This window comes from Pogoniulus pusillus, chromosome 22 (assembly GCF_015220805.1).
Source record: "Pogoniulus pusillus isolate bPogPus1 chromosome 22, bPogPus1.pri, whole genome shotgun sequence".
Taxonomy (NCBI): Eukaryota; Metazoa; Chordata; class Aves; order Piciformes; family Lybiidae; genus Pogoniulus; species Pogoniulus pusillus.
The window spans coordinates 17866874-17891214 of record NC_087285.1 but is presented as its reverse complement, the minus strand read 5'-3'; the positions used below and the strand labels follow the sequence as shown (position 1 = coordinate 17891214).

At 52.7% G+C, this 24341-nt stretch overlaps 1 protein-coding gene across 1 annotated transcript; it reads right to left on the bottom strand.

The window, feature by feature from the left end:
* Positions 1-836: 836 nt before the first annotated feature.
* Positions 837-16647, bottom strand: LOC135185337 (LON peptidase N-terminal domain and RING finger protein 1-like). Its single transcript, XM_064162019.1, has 12 exons — positions 15992-16647; positions 12579-12697; positions 11862-11984; positions 10988-11119; positions 10176-10311; positions 9066-9150; positions 7484-7598; positions 6715-6836; positions 6105-6263; positions 5084-5246; positions 4847-4993; positions 837-3159 (listed from the first exon to the last, which is right to left on the bottom strand). The coding sequence occupies exons 1-12, from the start codon at positions 16380-16382 to the stop codon at positions 2962-2964; spliced, it is 1890 nt and encodes a 629-aa protein (XP_064018089.1). The 5' UTR covers positions 16383-16647; the 3' UTR covers positions 837-2961.
* Between the last annotated feature and the right edge of the window lie 7694 nt (positions 16648-24341).

The following is a 24341-nucleotide window of genomic DNA, read 5'->3' as shown; positions in this document are numbered from 1 at the left end:
CTGCCAAAAGCAAACCTGCTCACAGCCCTCTGCCCATGGCTGCAAACAGGTGACAGGGACAGATGCTCTCTACAGACACCCTCCACAGAATCATAGAATCAACCAGGTTGGAAGAGACCTCCAACATCATCCAGGCCAACCTAGCACCCAGACCTAGACAATCAACCAGACCATGGCACTAAGTGCCTCATCCAGGCTTTGCTTCAACACCTCCAGGCACAGCGACTCCACCACCTCCCTGGGCAGCCCATTCCAATGCCAATCACTCTACCAGGAACTTCCTCCTAACATCCAGCCTAGACCTCCCCTGGCAACTTGAGACTGTGTCCCCTTGTTCTGTTGCTGGGTGCCTGGCAGAAGAGCCCAACCCCACCTGGCTACAGCCTCCCTTCAGGTAGTTGTAGACAGCAATGAGATCACCCCTGAGCCTCCTCTTCTCCAGGCTGCACATCCCCAGCTCCCTCAGCCTCTCCTCACAGGGCTGTGCTCCAGGCCCCTCACCAGCTTTGTCACCCCTCTCTGGACATGTTCCAGGGTCATTCCCCTTCAGTCAAGTATCTCTGTCGCATCTCTCTCCTAGTTCACATCCCTCCCCAAAGCCTGTAGCTGCAACAGTGGGCAGAAGCTAGTCCCTCCTTTCACATGCTTACCTTCTGCAAGCAAACCCACCTTTTCCTTCTCTGTTGCCATCTACCTCTGCTGGACTGTTCAGTGTCTAACTCGCTGTCTGAAGTCCAAGGTGCCACCTCTCCATGTGTCCCCCAAAGCAGCCTGGCGATGCCCATGAACAGCTTTTATCTGCTCAGAACACCAGCAACAAAACAAACCCAACAAAGTTTGTGCTTCCAGTGATCAGAAAGAAAATTTAATTCAAAGGGCAAAGATACAAATGCAAACCCCAAAGGCACTCCAAGCAACCTGGAGCCATTTGCACAAGTCCCTTCCCAAAGCAGACAGGCAGATGTAACTCTGCTCTCCAGCTCTCCTCAAGCACAGATGTGGTGCAGATCTGAGTTTCTCCCCTGCATCACCCCATGACACTCCCCTGCAAAGGCCCAGGGAGTTCCCATACCTGTTGAACTGGCAACTCAGGAGGTAACTGAGTGGCTGGGAGTGGGGGGTCACTGGATGAGTTCACTTTGATCCTGTGGCAAAAAAAAAAAGGCACTTTCCAAACTTCAGTGGCATCCCACCACTTGCACACACCCAGCTCAGGCCTGCAAGCTGTCTCTCCAACATCTGCCCCTGCCCAGCCCAAACCAGTATCCTGGGGATACAGCCCCTTGGGGAGTCACAGAGAGCAGAGAGAGCACCATTGGGAGAGGATGTGGCTCAAAAGTAGAGGAGCAAATCTGGTTTGGAGCTGTCCTCAGCTGTCCTGCGCTGTGGTTCCTGCAGAGCAAGCCCTCAGCTCACCTTGAGTGTTTCTCCAGGGAGGCTTTGCTGGAGGAAGGACCAAGTCCTTTTGCTCCTGGAGAGAGCAGTATAGGAAAAGATGGAGTCCTTGGGCAGAGACTCCTCTCAAGCAGTGTCCAGAGCCTCCTGCCCCAGCCTCAGCCCAGTAGTAAGCAGCCCCAGCTTGATCTGTTCTTTCCCACACACATCCAACAGCCCACTGAGCTCCTAGATGGGGTGTGGAGCCTTTGGGAAAAGCAGGGATAAAATCCTGGAAACAATGTTAATCCAACAGCTCACTAAGTCAGTATCACTCCTGAAATTCAACCAAAAGCCACTGAGGTTATGGATGATCCCAAACCTTCAGCATTTCCATGGCAGACAATCTGGGCTGTCCAGGGAGATCCTCTTTGCCCCAGGTCTAGAGATAGGCAGCAGACAGGCACTTGCAGACAGGCACTTGCTCCCATGACATAGGGCTCACAGCCTTGGGCACCAGACCTGCCACCTCCCTGGCTCTCTGGAGGTTCAGCTCCCTTCTGACACCATTCTGCACACTCTTTTAGAGGACCCTGAACCCTTCTGGATTCCAAGTGCAAGGATCCAGGCTCAGCTCAGACTCCCATTTTCTCCTGGGAAGGCAGGAAGTTCACAAGAAACACCAAGTATGGGAAAATTGCACTGTTAAGGAGTGGAAATTCTCACAAAGCCACTTCCAGGCTCAACTCTCTCACGCTCCTTCGAGCCCCCAGGTCCAACCTGAACCCAGCCAGGCTTGGGAAGAGCAGCCTTTGGATGGGGGAAAAAGCACCAATGCTGCCAAATCCTCCCCTTCCCACAGCACTTCATGGCAGGGAATCCAGAAATTGGGAAGTCACCAGCAGCCTCCAGCAGGGCTCTGGTGCAGGGAAGTAGGTGATAAGCTCAGCACAGCAAACACATCAGAGCACCAGAGAGGTGGGAAAGGAATGCTCAGACCCAGAGAGCAGCATCTCATGGAGGTGGTTAAAAGCAGGACCACAAGTATCAGATTGTTTAAATTTCAAACAGAAATGAAGTCAAACTAAGAAGTGAAGGAAGAGTTGTCAGCTCCCAAGGCTGGGGGAAGCCCATTGGGACCTCTCTGCCTCTCAGACCACCTCTCCCAAGTGTGAAAATCTGCTGCTCCGTGCAGGACCACCTACCACAAACCTTACGGTGCCCTTTGAAGAGGAAGAGCTGATTCTGACACTCAGTCCTCTGCCCTAAAGACAGTCCTCCTTAGCACCAAAGCAGATCAGCAAGTAACTTTGGTTCCCAAGACGCAGCCCAGCTTTCCATCCCAGCCCTCCCTCCGATGGCACAGCACAACCAGGTGACCAAGCAGCTTCCAGAGGCAGCGTGGACGGTGCAGTGTCATTGCTGGTGTGGCACCAGCCCCATCGAGCCAGGCAGAAGCTGCTCAGCTCACCGCTGACGCTGCTCTCAGGGGCGGCTCAAACCGTATGCAAAACCAGGAAGCAACACACACAGAGACACAAAAGAGGGTAGAGGCCTGCCCTGCAGAGAGGGCAGGGGCTGGGGTGCTCAGACACGACCCCGAGAGCTGTGCTCAGGTAGGGGATGCCGGGCGGGGGGATGCTGCAGCAGGGCGGCCAGGATGCGCTGCAGCTGTATGAGGCGGGCACGGAGGGACGTGGTGGAGAAGAGGTTCAGCTGGTAGGATGGGTCAAGGGGCAGGATGGAGATGAGCCACCAGCACCACGTTGGGCCGTCTGCTGAAGCCTGGAAACAGGGAGATAGCCTCACGTCAGGAACTGCAAGGTGAATGTGTGGCCTTCGGGCAGGATGGAATCACAGAGTTGTTTTGGTTGGAAAAGACCTCCAAGACCACTGAGTCCAATTGTCAACCTGGCACCACAATGACCACTAAACCATGTCCTGAAGTGCCATGCCCACGTGTTTCTTGAACACCTCCCAAGGTGTTAACTCTACCATCCCCTGGGCCTGACCACTCTTTCCCTAAAGAAATTTTCCCTGCTATCTCATCTAGACCTCTCCTAGCACAGTTTCAAGCCATCACTGTTTCCCATCACTGATAGGAAACTGTTGCCCTTGCCAGGACAGCAATGCCAGCTGAAGCATTTCTCTGGATTGCCACTTTGTCTGTCCAAGCCCAAATCTGCTGGGTAGACTAATTTAATTTCCAGAGCAGCATTCTCCAGGGAGTCTCAAGACATAGCAGTAGCCAGGAAAAGAGACAAAGAGATGTATTGTGCATTGTCCTGCTTCAGGTGATGCTTTTGGGACCAAATCCTGCATGGCCAGCCCCTTCTGGGGTATTTCCCTTGGCACCACTCAAAGAGGTGAGGTGCTGACCAGGCAGACACAGCTGCTAGGCAGTGCTTCTGTTAACAAGCTTGTTGAAAATCTCAGCCAAGCTAAGAGGGAAATGTTCAATGCAGCTGAAGAAGGATGAATCATTTTGTACTTCTGAGCACAGCATTGAGGTGACAGCTGGCCAGGACAGCCTCAGCCCAGGACAAGCCAGCAAGACCATATTGGTCATGATCCAGGCAGGAAATACTTTCTTAAAGAGTGAAAACTAAATTAGGGTTTAGGTTTGGAGGCTTTTTTCTCTCTCTCCAGAGCAACTTACAAATCAAACTGGATCCTGCTCTCTTAGCTCCTCTCTATGATGAGAACAGAGACCACAGAGTCACTGAGCTGTGGGGCTCATTTCTTTGCCCATTTGGCTCTCCTCTTTTTTTTCCCCCAAAGTGCCTTCAAATCCAGACAGTTCAGTTTCTTGCTTCTCATTTAGGAAAAGACTCTGGGAAAGCTTCTAAAATTCAGTGCTCAGTTTCCAAGACAGTTTAAAACCATTAGTTTTAATCACTCTCCAAGTGAGAGATGCTGTAACTGCTAACAGGAGTGAAAGCCAGAGCTTGTTTTGCTCATCTTGAAGAGGAACTGAGCAGGGAAGCAAGGTGGCTGCACAGGAATGGCACTGCCTCAGAGGCTCTCTTGGTATTCTTGCTGTTCAGAGCCTTCTCCTCTCCTATGAGGAGACTGAGGGAGTTGGGGCTGTTCAGTCTGGAGAGAAGGCTCCCAGGTGACCTTACTGTGGCCTTTCAGTATCTTAAGGGGGCTTAGAAGAAAGCTGAGGAGGGACTTTTGAGGATGTCAGGAGACTGGGGGGGGGAATGGAGCAAAGCTGGAAATAGGGAGATTCAGACTGGATGTTAGGAAATTCTTCTCCATGAGAGTGGTGAGACCTTGGTATGGGTTGCCCAGGGAGGTGGTTGAGGCCCCATCCCTGGAGGTGTTTAAGGCCAGGCTGGATGAGGCTCTAGACAGCCTGATCTAGTGTGAAGTGTCCCTGGGCATGGCAGGGGGGTTGGAACTAGCTGACCCTTGTGGTCCCTTCCAAACCTGACTGATTCTATGATCTCTTCCCTTGGACCATTACCTGGATGTCCTCTTCCTTCTCTGGCAGTGGTCCATGCTGCATCAAAACGTGCCTGGAGGGAAGGTCCCCATGCTCACAGAACCGCTGAGCCAAGCGGTAGGTGCTTTCGTGCAGGCACTGCAGCTCCTGCAGCTCCTCCCCAGCCACCTGCATGGAGGCAAGAGGGGCATACAAGGTGTCCACGCTGAGGTTCTGTTCTAAAAGCAGCAGGGGCTTTTGTCCTGGCCTTGCCCTCACCTTCTTGTCCTCCAGGTACTCGATGTCAGCAGTGTTGTAGCCATCCCTGTGTCCGCGGCGCAGCACCCGGAACCGCCGTCTGCCGATGGTGTCCACCAAGGACCTGCCGTCCGGCAGCAGCTCCATCTGCCGGATCTCCAGCATGCAGCCGTAGTCAGCAAAACTGGAGGGGGCCCAGGAGAGAAAGGAGGGGCTGAGCTGGGGAATTGGTGGTGAGACAGCTGCTTCTCCTGGGGCCACCTCCTCCGAAGCAAGGAAAGGCCCAGGAACAAGCTGGCTGAGGCAAACTCCCCTTGTTGAGTCACCACTTGCTGCTAAGAGAGGAGGAAACAGTGGGCACACTGCCTGCACTCCCTTGGATTTGCCAGGCACCAAAATGACTTGGGTCCTCATCCTGCCCTGGTGGTCCTGAAGATACCACCCCTTGCAGACACATCTCCTCGAAGGCCAGAAAATGTTTATCTCATTTCACTTGAACAGGACAGGTGCACAAGGAGGATACACCGTGTAAATACAGGTATTTAACCTGGGTTAGGAGTCTGGAGACTAGGCTCACCCAGGACTTGGAGGTGCCACCAGGAACATAAGCATGACCATGCTGCACCAAACAAGTGCCTGTTTAACCCAATGCCCTCTCATAGCTTGTTAAGGACCAGGTACGAGAAATGGGGCAATTTTAAAGCACTCACTAAAAGGAGCTGGAGACCACAGTCAGAGAACCATACAGCTCTGAGACATCCTGAGCCAGCTGCTCCCAGACAGTCATATTTAACAGGCAGCACTGGCCCTGTTCCTCAGCTGTCCAGTGGCAATGCTGAGAGGCAGCAAGGTCCTGTGTCACTCTGTGGTGCGGGGGACACACACCACCTCCCTGCTGACTCCATCTGCAGGGTGCAGTGGGTTAGGAAACTGCACCTAGTTCCTCCTCTTCGAGCTAGTCGGGATTTTAGCCATCTGGGAGAGGGGCAGCGGGGTGCAGATCCGCTGGGCTGGGGGGAAGCCACCTTGGGCAGCAGCTCACCTCTTCCCGTTCTCATAGATGCACATGCCGAAGCGCCGCGTGCCGGTCTCCTGGCAGCGCCGCATCATGAGGCGGTAGCGAGGCTCGAAGACGTGCAGAGGGCAGGCGATGCCTGGGAAGGACATGGTGCATACGAAGATGGGGATGCTCCTGGTCAGGCTGAAGGACAGGAGAGGAGACCACTAAGAAAACTCCTGAAGCCAGCCCCATCCCAAAGGCTCCACGCTGGCTTGTGCCTTGGCCACGTCTTGAACCAGGTCTGTCCTTTACCCCAGGAAGTGATGTTTCAGTGCAGAGCAACACCAAAGCTTCCTCTTGGCTCAGCAAAAGTCCAAGGACAGACTCTACCCACAACAGCTCCCTGCAGAAAAGTCCAAGGACAGACTCTACCCACAACAGCTCCCTGCAGAGATGCTCCCTCATCCCCTAGTGCCCACAGGGCACATCTGCACCTGCCCAGAACCAGCACTGTTGTGATGTGGCCTTAGTTGTGGAACAGACCTCACTAGTGCAGCCCCAAGCCACGGTAGTGGTACGTGGTGTGGACAGTCCCCTTGGAGCTCAGCCCCTGTGCACACACATGGGCATGCTGGAATAGGTCCCTGCTTACTTGGAGAGCTCTGCCATTTCAGCCTGGTGCAGCTCTCGGCGCTCGGCCAGCTGCGCAGGGAAGGTGGCCAGCATGATGTCCTGCAGCAGCACAGTGGGGCTGTAGTTTCCAGCCTTTAAGTACTGAAAGAAATTAGAGTGAGAAATAGGTTGAAGAAGTAGTGGGGGAGCCCTGAGGCCTTGCCAAGCTCACTTCCATTGAAGCTGAGGGTAATATTAGACCAGAGGAATCCAGGGATAAAACCTAGCAGGGGATGTTGAGCCATCCAGCAGGATGGGATGTCAGCTCCAGTGAGACCTCCAGACACAGCTCAGACCCAGGGCCCATCCAGCACAGTGTCCTGTCTCTGACAGTGATGCAGCCCTTGTATGACAACCTGATTTCCCTGGTGGTCTCATCCAAATCCCTCTTCATTAAAGATTAAATCAAATCTCCAGGCTAGCAGGTTTTCCATCCATTTCCATTTTTAAAAGTAATTAGCATTCACTTCATTCTCTCCCCTTTCTCTCCCTGCCTCTCAGTCCTGTTTACAATCTCACTAAATCACTGTGGCATCTTGTGGAAATTAATCTCTTGGTCTTAATTATCATCTGTCTGGTCATTCCCCTGTGAGTAGAGCTGACACCACTGTGCCAGGGCACTGCTAACATAAGAGCATCGTACATTCCCACCCCAGCTCTGGGCATGCTGCCAGCAGCTGCTGCCAGTGCCTGGCTCTCCCTTGGGCTTCATCCCACAGAGCCTTTACCTCTTCCTACCCAGGCCTTACCTCTCTCAGGCTCTGCTTGCAGAGGGGGCAGTTGGGCCGGTGGTCCAGGCAGCGCTCCAGGCACTCCCTGCAGAAGGTGTGCCCACATGGCGTTGTCACGGGCTCGAAGAACATCCTGCCAAAGGGACCAAAGTCAACAGACCACAAAGAGCACCACACTGGACCCAGCACAGGTAAGCCCAGCATGGAGAGACTTCTGCTTCTGCTCATAGAGCCCTCAAAGCTCTCAAACCCCAGGCCCAGCTCAGCACCCTGTTTTGGAGACCCCCATCTAGTCCCACACCCACAATGCAGGAGTCCCACAAAGTACTCAGGGACTTGCAGAGGCGGAGGCTGATGCTACAAGGGTGAAGCAGGTTATGGTGAGGAAAGCCATGGGTGCAGCTTCTGGCTGTTCCCAGCCTTGTACCTGCATCTTCCCTGAATCCTGGTGGGGAGAGCAAGAGATTTTTCTTCCCATGGGAACAAGACATTTCCAGGCACCATCTTACCTTTTCAAGGGAAATCTGCAGCCTTTACCAGTCCTCTACACTGAAGAGAGTGGCATCCTAAAAAGCTATCTCATACTGTGTCTTCCAAACCCTGGCAGACCATGGCTATGCAACTCTCCTTCACTAAGGCTGCACTGGATAAGCTTTGCTCCTAAGTCTCATTAACTAAATGTAAAGGCTGCTAACTGGCTTATTCCTTTAATTAGAAGTCTGACTGTGGGACTTGCACCATGATGTAAGAAGAGAACTGTTGAGCACTGCTCAACAACCCCATGAGGTCTCTGCAGGCCTCATCAGTATGCAAATGTCACTCCTTGGTCTTGGCAGGGCTGTGGCGCCCCAGACACCTACCAGTGGTGTACAGCCCAAAGATAGCAACAGTAACGGGATTCCTCCTCCCCTGCTTCAAGAGCAAGGCTCGAGTTCAGACCAGATACAGTCTTAATCTCACTCTCTCTAGGGTCATTCCCCAATGCCATGCCCAGACCTGGCAAAAGCTGCTGTACAGGACACCTTGACCATCTCGCACATCTGACAGTGCAACACCCAACCCTCTGCCAACAGCCACTTGCACGACTTCTCGAGCTCCTGGGACACACTGGAAATAACAGCCTGGCTTCAACACCCAGCCCTGACTCAGCAGATGGACATGGGCTCTACCTTGGCCCCTATTCTGTCTCTGAGCAGGCACAGAGCTCAGAAATGCTTCCTTCTGGGTTTACAACGTCCCCATCACGGATGGTATTCACCTGCAGCAACGCCTTCCTGTTCCAGCTTGCAGTTACAAAGGGCAACCACTGCTTTCAGTCCTTGACCCTGCTGAACATCTCCACCTCCACACTGATGTCCCAGCCGACACAGATCTAACAATGCTGCACCCTGAGACTGGGTAATCTGAGCTTTTACAGCCTGGCAGGGTGAAGCGTGCCCCTGCCTTCCCCTCCTATCTCTTATCTCTACTGAAACCCACATTTCAGTAGTACTGCAGAATGAGTTTGCTATGGAGATGTGAAGAACGATCCACAACCAGGAAAGAAAACCCAGCAGGTATTAACTCTTCATCCTAAAAGCTCTCCTGCTGGAGAACTCACCGTATGCAGAGGGAACACTCCAAGTCAGATACATTCAGCAGCTCCTCGAGGCACAGCTGTGTCCACTTTGCTGCTGCTGTTTCCTCTTTGTTATATTGTGCCAAAAGAAAAGGAAAGAGAAGAACCCCCCCCATTTCAATACTGAAAATTAATCTTTGCTTCCTGACCTTGTTATGAGGTTTAAACAGTTAACTGCTGCACAGAGAGCTTTGAATGTTAAAAACCTGCTGGGAAATGCAATATAATCCCCCCATTAACTCATCCATAGCATCACAGAACATCAGGGGCTGGAAGGGACCTCGAAAGCTCATCCAGTCCAACCCTCCTGCCAGAGCAAGATCACCTATACCAGATCACACAGGAATGCCTCCAGGCAGGTTTTGAGTATCTCCAGAGAGGAGACTGCACAACCTGCCCTGAGCGGCCTGTTCCAGGGTTCTGTCACCCTCAAAGGGAAAAAAATCCTCCTCATGTTTAAGTGAAACTTCCTATGCCTCAGCTTCCACCCATTGCTCCTTGACCTGTCATCAGGCAGAGCCTGGCTTCATCCTCCTGGCACTCACCCTTTACACATATTTATAGACATTAATGAGGTCACCTTTACACCAGTGGGTGTTGTGGAAACTGAGGCACTGGGAGGTGAAGTGGCCTAAAAAACTCCCAGATGGAGGTCTCTGGAAACCTGTCATAAGTTATCACCAGTGCTTTATGCAAACCCAGGTACACAGCAGCCATCTGGCTGGGTGCTGATTGCAAGCCAATGCCAATGGAGGTGCCACTTCCCCCAGCACATGACATGCCACGTGCTTTGGAAGGGAATTCCATCTAAATCTAAACCCAGGGGAATCAAAGGAAGCCTCTCCCCAGCTCTTCATAGGGAGTAAATGATGTCTGGATTGAAAAAGAACTTTTCTGCAAGCTAGACCCCAAAGTTTGGTGTAAGTTCACCAGGTCAGCACGGGAAGACTGGATTCTGCCTCGTCAGATACCCCTGGGATGCCTGCTCGCTGAGCTGGCCCACAGCACAAACACTAAGGTTTTGGTGCCAAAATGGACTTTCAACAAGTACTTTGCAGGAGACAAGATTCTGGTATCTCTGATGGCACTCACCTACCAACCACTGGCCCTGCCCCTCTGCTGAAGTCTCTGACTCCTGCCATCGCCCTGGCTGGGAAAAGGCGGCTGTCGCCTGGCCGTGCTCAGATCCTGCGTCCCCTCTGCCATCTGCTGGCTCTCCCTCCTGATCCTAGGCACAGCAAAAATGAAATTCAGCCCCAAACCTCTTTGCCCTTTGAACGCACAGCCCCATCTATCCCACCAAGATCGACGGCACTGAGTGTGTTGCTACACATCCTGCCTCTGTGGGACAGCAGGAGTGTGGTCTGCAGACACTGCTGCTCATCTCGGGGCTAATTCATGGGCTTGCCTTGTCCAGATGTATCACCTGGTATTTAGGTGTTATCTGAGACCATTTTCTTTATTTTCCCCTCTCCAGACCTGCCAGATTCATCTTTAGGAGCCAAAGAACAAAAGATGAGCTTCCCTTAATGGCTGCTAATGTGGGTCTTGGATGAAAAGCACATTAAAACATACAGCTCCTTTTTTTCTTTTCTGAATGTGATGTGACTTGGATGTTGTGACAACTAACCTAAAATCTTACCAGAAGTCTTCCTGAATTAAACTTAGAGAAGTGGAGACATAAAGAGCCTCCTCTGTTCCTCAAGTTCCCACAGCATCAGCTCCAGTGGTGCCTTTGCTCACCCATCCTCCACTACCTGCAGCTTCTCATCCCAGCACACAACCACATACACGTAGCTGTGGTCCCACACAGCCTTCCCTTATCACACCTCCCTTCCCTCCCCTGGAAAAACCCAATTTGGGATGCTCCAGGGGAACATTAAAGCTGTTGCAGACTCTCTTACCTGAGCTTGTGTGGAAGATGATGGTAGAGCAGGACTCCCTCCATTCACCTGAGGACCACTTGAGTCCCAGTGAGTATCAGTCAGGCACACAGCAGCCATGTGTGGTTGAGGAGCATCCTCTTGCTTGAGGATCTGCAAGGACAAAGTGGAGTTCAGAGGCTGTTAGAAGAAGGATACAGGGAGGTAGGCGGGCAGCCAGGCTCCCTCTTGCCTCAAAGAAGCCTCCTGCTCAGCATTACTTGTTTCAGCACTTGCTGAGCTCTCTCTCAAACACCTCAGTAGCATGGAAGGAAGGAAGTAGCAGAAGACAGCAAACAAAATGGTGCATTTTAAGGGCTGGGAGCCATGTTCTCCATCAGCCACAAAGAGCAGGAAGAGAGCTCAGGGAGGTACAAGTCAATTCCCCATTACCCTGTCTTTTCGCCCCTGGAGGGCAAGTGTCCGCTCATGGTTTATGGTCTCCATGCTGGGTACACTGCCAGAGGCCCCACCAGCAATAGTGGGGTGGGTACATGGGTGGGTGCTGGCCTGAAATCATCTGCAGAAAAGACACTGCCTCACCAGCAACAGCTTTCAGCTGGCTGCTTTGCCTTGGATGAATACTGATGCTGCCTCGAAGCCCACCTTGTGCCACGTCACCATCCAAACACTGCAAAAGCCAAGACTTGAAGATATAGACTGAGAAAGCAGTTTTATTCAGAGATGAACCTGCATTGGAGCAATGGAAAGGCTCTTACACCAAGACTTGACATCCCTTGATCCCACTGCTGGGCACAGCAGCACAATTATGACAGATACGAGTCCTTCAGAGGACAAGGGCATCTCCCTGAGTGATGCAAAGGCACAGGATTCCACCACAGTATGGCCCACACACCTTCTCCATCTCTCTCTGAGCAGGGTGGAAATGAGGATTGAGTGTCAGGCAGTGCTCCCATGCCAGCAAGGCTTCATCTTTCTTTCCCATCTCCAGGAGAACCTTCCCTTTCCAGAAGAATCCCTGCCGAGTAGAAACACCTGAGGTGACTATGAGGTAGTAACCAGCTGAGAACATTCAGCTCTTGTGAGCCTCCAGGGAATCCCCCTACAGCTTCCTGCCTGCTCCCATCCCAGGCCAAAGCACCTGGATACATCACTGCTCCTGTGCTCAGACTTGTCTAAGAAAGTCATAGAAAGTCCACCCACAGCTGAGTACCCATAAACCAGGACTCTCCCAAAATGCAAGCAAACAAAGTCTACAGAGACCTCAAGATGCAGTCAGAGGCTTCTGCCTTTGAAGCCACAAAATTGTTGCCAATGTGTGCTTCACAGATCAGCAAGTGAGCTCTCTGGGCTGACTTCTCCAAGCTCAGCCTGTGGCCAGCACTTCTCTGAGGTCTCACTGTGATCCTGTGCCCTCACTGTCCACATGCCATCAAGGATGGACGTGGTGCTGGAGCTCTCCCACAGTGCTTACAGCCTGGATTTGCAGCTTAACGAGTCTGAGCAGGATGAATTCGACAGCTAGGAAAACTCAGCAAAGGGAGAAACTGCTCCTCTGTGGTAAGATTTGGCTCCAAGCACAGCCAGTTGATGGAGTCTCCCCTCCACTCACCTCGATCTCTTCAGGCTCAGCCCTGCACAAGGTGTCCAGGTCCTCAAGCGCCTGTGGATGCTGCCCCAGTGCTGCGAATGCCTCTGCCCGGCACAGCCGCAGGGAACTGGAGTCTGGGGCTGGAAAGAAAAATGCCATCACTCCTGTGATGAGTCCATGGGAGGCAGAGGCACCAGATGAGGCTGGGGAGATGCCACTGCAGTGGGACAGCCCCTGTGCCACTGTCTCATGTCCAGCACAGACAGCTCCTGTGCTCCTCATCTGGAGCCTCATAAGTCTCTGCAAGCAACTTATTTCCTGCAAATATCTAGTTTTAAACTGTCCCTTTTGTTTTTCCCCACCTCCTCCAAATGCCCTCAGTGCAGGGTCCCCACCACTGCCTTGGGGCTCAGTCATCTTTCTGGGATGTGGCAAAAAGCTGTAATTCCCACAGGAGGCTCTGTGATGTGGGCAGAGCCACGAGAACATGCTACTGAAGAAGCCTGCAGCTGTGGAAACCTGAATTCCCAAAACACCAGGGAGCTTCTCAGACCCACCAGGCTGCCACCACTCCCCCAGGGCAGAGGAAAAAACAGCAGCTGTGCAAGGATCTGCCCCCAACATGTGACTCAGACTTTCCAAGTATGAGAACAGGCTGAGATTTCCCAAAACAGAGAAAGGGAACTGAGCATCCAGCTCCTCACTTGCAAGGTGTCACTGATGGGATCTCAATGGCAGAGGGAACCACAGGTCCCACATGTGCTGCTGCCCATGGCACTCTAAGTGTCACAGTGCTGAGCACCCCACACACTCTTGTCTGATTCTAAAGAATGAGCTGTGAGACCCTCTCTTCTCTCCTGCCTGAGGGAAACCCCACAAAGACCTTCTTCCCACCAGCACTGTCAGCAGAAAGGCTGGGATAGGAAATGGCAGGGAGTATGAGCAAGCAGCACCCCAAAAGCCTACACTGGCAGAGTAAGCAGGCGTGGTACTGTCTGTGGGTTTGAGCTGCACAGCTCCCAGACCCACCCCGTTATATCACAGCTGCTGTGGAGGTGACCTACATCCAGTGCTGTGCTGGCTCTCCAGCTAAGCCACAGTCTATGCATCCAGACCCATGTCCTCACCAGCACTAAGCATCACCTGATAGCTGCTGGGAGCTGGGGTCAGTGACCCACTGCTCCCTGACCCTCTGGGGAGGCCTCCAGTGTTGTGTAGACCCCTGCTGGCTACTAGCTCCTGGTGGGATGATGGTAGGTCCAGTAGAAGTAGCACACGTGAGAAGGAAGCTCTGCTGTGGCTATTGCTTCCGTGTCCCTGGTGCCCAGCATGGAGCATAGGGAGACTTTGCTCTCTACCTAGTGCCACCATAACCCAAAGAGCAGCAGAGAGGCCAGGCCCAGCCACTCCAGCACCAAAGCTGCACTGGCCGTGCTGAGTTTTGCAGCAGAACACCACCTGATCCTTCAGAGCTTATTTTCATTCATAATGTCAGCCAGGACCTTAGGACTCAAGTCAGGAAACACAGGAACTTGCTGCTCAGTACCCTAAGAGCACATATCCAGAGATGAAAACATTCCTGTCCCTAACAACAGTTAGGGAAGGACAAATGGGTACAAAGTCCAGAGGTTTAGTTTCCATGTGGGCAAACATGCTGAACATTTGCACAGCCCAGCAATAAAACAACTGATTTAGGGAAAAGGGGGGGGGGGGGGGGAAGTCTAAAATGGGGCTACAAGTTCTGCATTTCTCTTCTGATGCAGCTATTTTGGATCTATGATACCATTAGACGTCGAGGACCTATGCCAGCTGGCAGCCACGTAGCTGATGAGTGACTGATAGTGCTCCCCAGCCTCCTGGCTCCAGGCATTTTGGGAGGCCTCCTGTGTTACACATTACACTGTCTTTTTTTTTTTTCCCCATCACTTAAGGGAAACAGAAGTCGAGAAGCTGACAAATTGTTTCCTCCCAAGTAGAGAGGGCTGCTCTGCGGGCTGGGACGAGCAGGGCGCTGCAAACTACCCTGCAGTGCAACACTGAAACAGACAACAGAAAAGCATTCTCACGGGCTGAACATTTATCAGCAGCTACGTTTGGAAGCCGAGCCCGTAGGAATTTGTGCGGCTCTGAGAGCAGGCTGCGGGAGCTGGAAAACACATCTCGAAAGCACCACCCACGTAGCTGAGCCTGAGCAGCACCAGCAGGCACAGGTCTATGGGAGCCGCAGCCGTGGCTGCGATTTCCTCGTTGCCTTAAGCCAGACTTCCCCCGTCCTTTGGGGAACAGCGCATGTCGGGAAGAGAGAGGACAGTCTGCAACGTTTCCTCTTCATACTCACCGAGGCTTTAAACAAGCTTTCATACACAGCAATCAGATAAAAGCCTGGCAGTGAGGAGGGCGGCTCTAGAGAGCTATGCACACGCGTTTGCGTTGAAGAATGGGAGCTCAGGGTACGAGGCAGATGCCACCAGAGGTTGCATAAAGGGACCTGCTGTCTGCTGCCAACATCAGGGACTGGGCAGCCCCTGCAGCCCCATGCTTCCAGGCGTAGCCTGAACCTCTGGCACTCGTCTGGCAGCGGGTGATGCGTAAGTGCCTGCGCGGCGGCAGGAGAGCAGACTGCTGTCATAGAAACGCCGGTGGAGAAAGGACTTTCTGCCTCTGCCACGCCACACCAATCCCCCGCTCCGGACACATTGTATAACCCCTTTTATTTTAGCGTTGCTCTACGAGAAAGCCACTTACAGCCACACATTAAAGCGGACCGAATCGCCTGGGCCGGATTCTGACCCTGCCGGCAAATGTCTCCCCACGACTGGTTGCAAAAGGGGGCTAGGGACATACACCCTGCCTTGTGCCGCGGGCCTGACAAAGGAGCTCAGCCAAGGCTGTGTCCTCGCCAGGCTCTGGGAGCGAGGACATGTCTGTCCTGAACTGGAAATGTCCTGGCTGTTTTACATAACGGCCACCTCCCCCAGGCAGGACTCTCCCTCTGACCCTGAAATACTGCCGGGTGGCAAGATGCAAGAGGCTGCTCGCTGCTCTTTCGTCCCCATCCGCCTGCCAACGCCAGAAGCATGCGGTCAATAGGACACAGGCTGTGCGCCCTGCCCGCAGCCCTTGCAGCCAAGATGAGCAGCAGGGCTCGCCAGCCACCCACTCCCTCCCATCACCCCCTGAAGACACAGGAGAAATGCCTAGCAGCTGGATCCCCTCCGCCATCACCGACACTTCCAGCTTCTCCGCTCTCCCAGCTCTGGGCTGTGCAGGCTCGGAGGGCACTGGGGTGTTACGACAAAGTGACCCACGTTGGTACTCACCTGCTCCAGCACCACACCTTGTGCATCCTCATCTCCGCTGTACGGCTGGTCCCTCAAGCCCAATTTAGCATCCCCAACCCAATCTACCAGCCTCTCAATCCCAGTGGTGCTTACCCAGTTCGAGCCCCTTCTGAGCCATCCTTAGCGCTTCCTGAAGGTCCCCACGGGTGACCCGGTCCCGGACCTGTGCTACCAGCCAGGCCACCCGGCTCTCCTGCTCCACGCATTTCTCCAGGAGGCCGCAGAGCACCACGTTGCACCTCGCCGCTCCGACGCCCAGCAGCTTCAACTTCTCCAGGCAGAGAGGGCAGCGGGAGGGGACGGTCCCCCCGAGGCACGACTTGCAGAAAGAGTGACCGCAGGACACGGTCACCGGCTCCCAGAGGAGGAGGCGGCAAGAGGGGCAGCGCAGAATGTCCAAAGCCCCTCTCCCGGGGCCGAGGGGCTGCCAGATAGGGTTGCCGCCCCGGCGCGGGGAGGACGGGCTGGGACCCGCGCTGCTCATCGCAGCAGTCTGCAGCCGACAAAGAGGGAGCTGCCCCTAGGGCCCGTCGCGCCCGCACACCCCCTGCCGCCGGGCGCTGCCCCGCTTCACTCCGCACCGCTCAGCCCATCCTCTCGGCTCGGCGGAGGGCTGCCGCTCCCGGCACGGCACAGTACGATCTGTCCTATCCTGTCCCGTCCCGCCGGGGCAGGACCCCCCCGGGTCGGACCGGCGGGGGGCGCCGGTGGTGGAGCTGCCGGGGCCGCCCATTGGCTGCCAGTGCCGCGCTGCGCCGCCCCGCCCCAGCCGCGTTTCGTAACGGAGCCGGCGGCAGCGGTGCGGGGGGCGGCTCCGGGCGGAATGGAGGGAGATGCCCGGGAGTAGGGTCTTACGCTGCTCCGGAGCCGGGACGCGGGGCTGCTGGGGGACTCCGGAGCCGAAACCCGAGAGTCAAGACGCGGGGGTGTTGGGGGACTCTAGAGCAGTCGGGGCACTCGACTGTGAAGCCATGCGGGGGATGCTGGATAGCTCTCCGGGGGGGAATCTCTGCCACTCTGAAGCAGAACCAGAGTGGAAAGTGCCGCGGGATGTTTTGGGGTGCTCCAGAGTAGACAAGGGCGCTGTGGAGCCAGCCTATGGTGTGGGGTGCTGTAGAGCACAAGGTCTGGGGGACACAAGGTGCCATGGGATGGGGACAGGACGGTGGGATGCTCCAGATCAGCTGGGGCACAGGATACTTGGAGTGCTCAGGAACAGTCCAATACATAGGGTGCTTGAGGTAGCTGAGGCTCTCCAGAGCAAGGCTGTGGTACAGGTTATTGCGGTGCTCCAGAGAAGCCAAAGGCTGGGGCACATCAAGGGCCCCTCTGCAGAGCCCACTCTGCAGACCTGTCATAGCAGGATGTTTTTGGGGAAAAGAATATCTCTCCAATGTAGATGGGAAACTGCACACCTCTCAGGTGCTCTACTTACCTGGAGTTGAACAAGTTCAGACTCTTTAAGGAGGCAGTCCCCCAGGAGGGGTTCTGTGTCCCAAAGAAGATACCTCCTGCCACAGAGTCATACAGCAAGAGGCTGGCAGCTCTTGCATAGCAGGTGGGGAAAACAGATGAAATTTGGCAACTCTGGAGCTTTGTAGATCAGACTTTATATAACGATTATGCACATTCCTCAAGGGCTCTTTTGTGTGTTCTCAAAAACAAACCCATGAATGTACTGGAAGGGATGGTCAGGGAGGGAGATCAGCAGTAGGACTGGAGTGCTGGTGAATCTGGTGTCCCATTTAAGGGAGTGGCTGGCAGAGGTTTGGGCTGTGGAGCAGGTTTTGTTTCAAAATCTACTGTAATTACATTAAATAGTTCATGAGAGGCATTAAATCTCAACAGCTCCTGAGCATAGCATTGGGTACAGCTATTGCCTCGGTAACATTGTGGGGCTGCCAGGGACTCTGCCCCACAGGAGACATTTTCCATGCTCCCCATTTGCAGGATCAGTCTCTGATTGCCCTCCACATCGCTTTCCCCAGCAGTTGTCCCATGGGTGTTTTTCATTAACACTAGACATCCTCCTCTCGGGGTTTAGTTCTTGCTGTGGCTGTTTTCTCACCAAACTTGGCTATTCACTGAACCAGAAGATTACCACCAGGTAGCTCTCACCAGACTAAAGATTACTTCTCAACAAAGACATGTTCATGTCTCCTAAACTGTGAAATAAAGGTGATTGATCTTAGCCACCACGCAGTGGTGTGCTTGAAGAGTGCTCTCATAACCTGTTTGTGTGGCTCAGCCACAAGAATCAGGTGAGAAGCATCTTACATCACCCCAGACAGCTCTTCTGGGAGACACCAGGCTAACCCCTGGGGCCTCCCTCATTCTTCCCCCAACCCACTGATTCACTTCACAACCATTCTCACGTGTGTGGGCTGCCCAGTGCCTTGCAAGCAGTGAGGACGTGCTGCTGCCTTTGCATAATGCAGTTAAAAATCAATCAACCAGGACACACGAGTCCACTGGAAATCAGGCTTCATTAGCACCAGCACAAGAACAATTTGTTTTCTTCATTCCATCCAGAGCTGGGCTGGCTCTGAACTCCAAATGCTTTTACTTGTCACTGATGTGTTTTTGCTGACTTGGTACATAGCTTTAAAACAAACAAGGGAAAAAAATATATAGATAAACAAACTTTAAATGCTTAATGCTAACCACTCAGCCAGATGCTTACCACTCTGCTGGCCAGATGAGAGCTTCACAGTTTGCATAATGCAGAACAGATCATTCTGTTTTTAGGAGCTCTTTCCAGATTTCCTCATTTACTTATTTTTTTCCCCTCCTTCCAACCCCTCTTCACTTAAAAAGTGGGAAACAGCCCAGGGTCAGTGGAAGGTGAGGAGTTCCAGGTGTTGCTGTTGCTACAGGAGAAACAAACTCCTCCTCTGGCTCACATGTGCTGTGGTGCTGAGGCTCCAGTACAGCTTCATTAAGGGCTCACAGGTGCTGTGGTGCTGAGGCTCCAGTACAGCTTCATTAAGGGCTCACATGTGCTGTGGTGCTGAGGCTCCAGTACAGCTTCATTAAGGTGGGCCAGGCTCTTGGCAGCCCAGTTTGGGGATCAGGGGTTTCATACCAGCTATATTTGCTCACTTTCTCACTTTGCAAGCACTGACATTTGATTTTGACGTGTTAGGGATTGAGGAGTGGTTCAGAGGTGGCAGCACCTTCCCAGTGGTGTCTTTTTTGTTGCTGTTATTCAAAATACCTGTGGGTTCCTTAGGTTCACTTCAAAGGCACCACAAACACTTGCTAAACAGGAATATGCACTGGGAATGTCATGACCTGTTTTTCCCTGCTCTGCTCACCAGCCTCCTCCTGCACAGATGAGGCTGCTGCTGTCAGACCTGAAAGTCCTGCTGCAGAGAAGCAAAACGAGTTTCCCTGTTTCAAAAGCAGCAGAGGGAGGAAAGTGTCAGCACCCCAGCTGGGGAGAAGCATTGCCACCAGCAAGGGCTACACAGAGCTGACAGTGGCACAGATGTGTAAGAGGCAGTGTAACCTGCACAGGATCAGGCTTTGGGTTGTTTTTTTTCTGCTTCAGGCAAAGAGTAAGGGCCAAATCCAGCTTCAGCATGCATGTAGACCTTACTCATGCCTCTGTGCCAACCTACTGACACCTCCATGTCTTACAGCACCCTTTCAGCAGTGCTGCACCTGAATCCCAGCTTGTCTGCCAGTCTTGAGAGTTGGCCTAAGGAATCATTTTTACACCTCGGTACACGCAAATAACATGCAGGGAGTTATTTGCATTGTATGCCTCCCAGGCTGTCAACAAACACATCAGCTTCCTGGAATGTTTGCTTTCTTTGCATCACAGTATTTCCAGGTCCAGGATGTTATTCAACCACCAGGGCTCTTCATTTGCCACTGGTGGTTCACAGCTGGTCCTGGGAAACAAAGCAAAAGGAGGTGGAAGCAGGTGGTGGTGGTAACTTCTTGTCTGCAGTCATGGCTTGTCTTTTATAACAAGCACCTTTTCTTTCAGGTCTCTGTATAAGGGAAGCTGTTCCATGCCTGGTTTTCTCTTGGGCAGAGGCAAACAAATCACCACACTGCTCCTTGATGTTTGGTATTCGAGGTCAGCACGGCACTGAGGTGGCACTGGGCAGGGAGCAATCATGTAAATTATATGGTATTGTTCCTGGGTCCTGAAACTGCTGCTTGAGAGCTGAGAGAGGCCCTGGCTCTTTCAGTAAGGAGGATCAGATGTAAATAGGGCTGGAGAATTAAAGAAAACTTTGATATTTTCCCTTAAAGAAAAGTTTAATATTTTCCCTTCTGAGTCATACAGACTTTGCTTGAGGCAGTTATCATTCCTAGAGAAATGAGTTGACTGTCACATGGATTGGCAGGGGACAGAGCTGTGATATAAATGTTACCTCATTGCTCATGTAACTGGGCTTGTGCCTGAACTCCTGGAAACTGGAGAGTCCAAGGGGGAGAGCCCAGATCCATATCTGGCTCATTTTACTTCTCTTGAGCCAGACATCTTGGCAAAGAGGTTGGCAAAACATCATCACTTGGTCTTGGAAGCCAGTTTCACATAAAATCATGGAAGTGTCTTACTCCATGGATAGTCATATACAGGACACATATTCCTGAGAAAGGAGTACAGCAAAAACCCAGGGGGAAGCCCTAGGGTAGGTGACAAGGCCACGGTCTGTGGTGAAAGGATGCTAGCATCTTGCCTTCATGCCACGCAATTGTTTCATTGATGTTTCAAAGCTGATGAAGATTCTCTATTTGCAGGAGATCCCATGAAAGGACCCAAGGGCAGCACAGCTTGCTCAGCAGCATGTGATTAGAGAAGGAAAACCTGCAAAGCAACGCACTCTCTGAGGACATGACTCCACCTTTACAATGCAGCAAGCTCTGCCATTTCCAGGGGGGTTGGTGTCCACAGGGATCCGAGAGCTGCAGGTCACATCGCTCACTTCATCTTCTGGCTGGGGAGAGCTGTTCTATAATCAATTGTTAGGGCAGAGTTAGAGACAAGTGACCAGCTTCACAAGCTGCTGTGTGTCCCTGTGCCTGCCTTGGATGTGCAGCCTGGGGTGATGCCACGGCTGCCCGTCGCTGCAGCTTGGGTGCTTGCCGGGCTTCCCTGCCCTGCTCGTCGGCCAGCCGGGGCGGCCCTGGCACCTCGCCGCAGTGAGGAGCGTGTACGTGCCGCCTCCCTCATTTCTTCCTTTTTCTGCTTTGCCTGGTTAGCTCCCACCCACCTGGCACAGATGCCAGCAGGGCTGGCGGGCACCCAGCTCTGCCTTTGCGCTTTGCCAGAGGAAGCTGTAAGTGGTAGCGGGTGGGCTCTGCGGTCATGCCCAGGGTCCAGCTTGTCCTACTCATCTCTCGTCTAAATGGATGACAAGAGGGTGCTAACTAGAGGAGGAGCGCAGCTGTCTTCACAGAGCGCTGACTGGGAATGAATCTGCTGATGCCAGCAGGGTTGTCTGCATGCAGGGAAAGCTGTGAGGTCCTGCAAATGAGCATCTCCTCCATGAATATTCTTGCTCGGTAGCCAAGACCTGCAGGGGAGCTCTTGCTCCACCTGCACTGCCCAAGGTGCTGCAGGTCTTTCCTCTGCTCTCTGCTCTTGGTGTTGGCTCCTGTACGGACATTCTTTCAGACGAGCTTTTGTATATGTCGCCTCCTCATCCTCTGCCCTGGTATTTATTCGTTCAGCTCCAGCATCTCCTCCACCATCACCATAATTCAGCGTAGTTCTTTGTGAGGATAAAAGAGCTCCTGTAAAACCAGTTGCCCAAATTCCAGCTAAGAACCATGGCTGACCACGTATAACAAAACACCTTAAATCCTCGGGAAGAAATGTAGGGGGTTGCTCAGTGCCTTCCTGCCGCCCATGCTTCCCCTCAGCCAGCTGATGTGAAGCCTTGAACACAGGCGCCGGGCTGGGTTTCAGGCAGGGTGAGCAGAGCTGCATCTCTACCACGATTGTAAATCACTTCCCATGGGCTCCCTGGCTCAGCAGCCACGGCCTGGGCAGAGCTTTCTGCTCAGAAGCAGATGAGTATTTCTGGCTGTGCCCTTTTTTTTTTTATCATGGGTTGTTTAGCCTCCACCTCTCACTGCACTTTGGACGGCAGGTGAGTTGTGTTTGGGTGAGTGAGTCACCACCAGTACCCTTTCATAACACAGGGACCTCACAGCTTTTAAAGAGCTCGAGCTGCTAGCACTCAGCAGAAGATCTGTCACTCAAAAACCTGTCCTTGTGGATCTGCTGCAGCAAATTGCAGGTTTCCCTTTGCAAGAAGCCTGGCACCATTTCCCTGCGGATTTTAGGAATGAGTTGCATTGAGGTTTGGGGAGCAGAGAGTCTGTTCTGCTCTTCCAAAAGAGCAAATACTAAGAGGGTTTGCAAAGGAGAGAAGGTGGAAGCTGTGTATCATTAGAGTCATTTTAATGCAAATGAATCCCAAGCAGCCTAGTGAATACACACAGGCTCACAGGATGTCAGGGGTTGGAAGGCACCCAAGGAGATCATCGAGTCCAACTCCCCTGCCAGAGCAGGACCACACAGTCTAGCACAGATCACAGAGGAACACATCCAGACAGGCCTTGGAAGTCTCCAAAGAAGAATGGAGAGAGAATACAACTCTGCTACAACTTCTACCTGCCAAGTTGGACTGGATCATCTTCGAGGTCTCTTCCAACCTGGTTGATTCTAGGATTCTAAGTAGCACAGCAAAAAGTCTTATTTTACAGATTTTCAGAACGAGGGGACAAATTGCAGCAGGATGCAGCACAGAGGCAGGAGCAAGTGTGAGTGGTCTCCAGAAGAAGGGATCTGACCTTCCAAAACACCCTTCACTTGCAAGGCTCAAGTTCCATTTGGGTTTTCTTTTCTTCCTATTCAGTGCAAGAGATGCAGAACTGTTTCACAGGAAACCTCTGCCCAGCACTCTGCAGAGATTAGCAGAGCATAAGCAGGGCTCCAGGAATCAGCTTTTCTGGCAAAGTCAAACAGGATTTCTACCTGTTTCCATTTTTCAGTGGAATGAAAAAGCAGCTTGAAATTTTCCATGAAGAAGGTCACTCTGGAACAGAGGAAAGATTTCTTTTTGATCTTTACCTTAAAGAGGCTTGTTTCTCTAATAGGACACTTTATATAATAAAGCTTTTAGATGGAGGATGAAAATTTTCATCACAGAATAGAAGTCCAACCTTTCTGTTCTGAAATGGTTGACATTTATAGACAAACACTTTCATTTGGGGGCATCTCTGCATGCAGTGTTACAGAAATCACTTCTTTCTCCATGCCTAAGCTCTCTTGGCATCTCTGCTGCTACAAGGTCCCACATTGAGTACTGTGTCCAGTTCTGGGCCCCTCAGTTCGAGATGTTGAGGTGCTGGAAGGTGTCCAGAGAAGGGCAACAAGGCTGGTGAAGGGCCTGGAACACAAACCCTATGAGGAGAGGCTGAGGGAGCTGGGGGTGTGCAGCCTGCAGAAGAGGAGGCTCAGAGGTGACCTCATTGCTGTCTACAACTACCTGAAGGGAGGCTGTAGCCAGGTGGGGTTGGGCTCTTCTGTCAGGCAACCAGCAACAGAACAAGGGGACACAGTCTCAAGTTGTGCCAAGGGAGGTCTAGGCTGGATGTTAGGAGGAAGTTGTTGGCAGAGAGAGTGATTGGCATTGGAATGGGCTGCCCAGGGAGGTGGTGGAGTTGCCATCCCTGGAGGTGTTGAAGCAAAACGTGGCTGAGGCACTTAGTGCCAATGGTCTAGTTGACTGGGTGGGGCTGGGTGCTAGGTTGGACTGGATGATCATGGAGGTCTCTTCCAACCTGGTTGATTCTATGATTACCATGTGCTGTGTGAGGTCCCTGAAATACCCCTAGACACTGTGAGCAGGGGCAGCACAACCCTTCCTGCTCCCCAGGGACCAGCTGAGGTTATTATATAAAGAGGAGTAAATGTATGTAAACAAGGCTTGCTTAAGTAACTCCACTCTGCCAGTTTCTCTTGCTGGTCTTCTTTTCCTACTCCACCCCTCCAGAGTCTGCGTGATGGGCACTTGGCACAGCTCTATATGTACTCCTCTCCCAGTCAGCTGGGACATCAGCTCCAAGGAGACCCTGCTTGAACCTTGCAGATGCTTCAAGCAAGTCAGGTGGTTAAACACCCCCATGAAGTCAGACTTTACGCCCAGAAGCTCTTGGGAAGCTGCTGGCTGTCACATCTGTGGGCAAACACCCAGCCAAGCACACCAGTGTTGTGCTAGGAGATGCCCAGCTCTCCATGGCCATGTCCTGTAGGACAGCCACTGTCCACCTGCAGCTGAGACCTCAACATCCCCCAAAAGGCAAATGTTCTACCTGCTTTTTGCCTCACTCACCAAGTGTTTTCAGAGCCTTAATGCTCATGCTACACACCCATTCATGTCACCTGGCTTCAGTCCAGGGCTGAGATGCA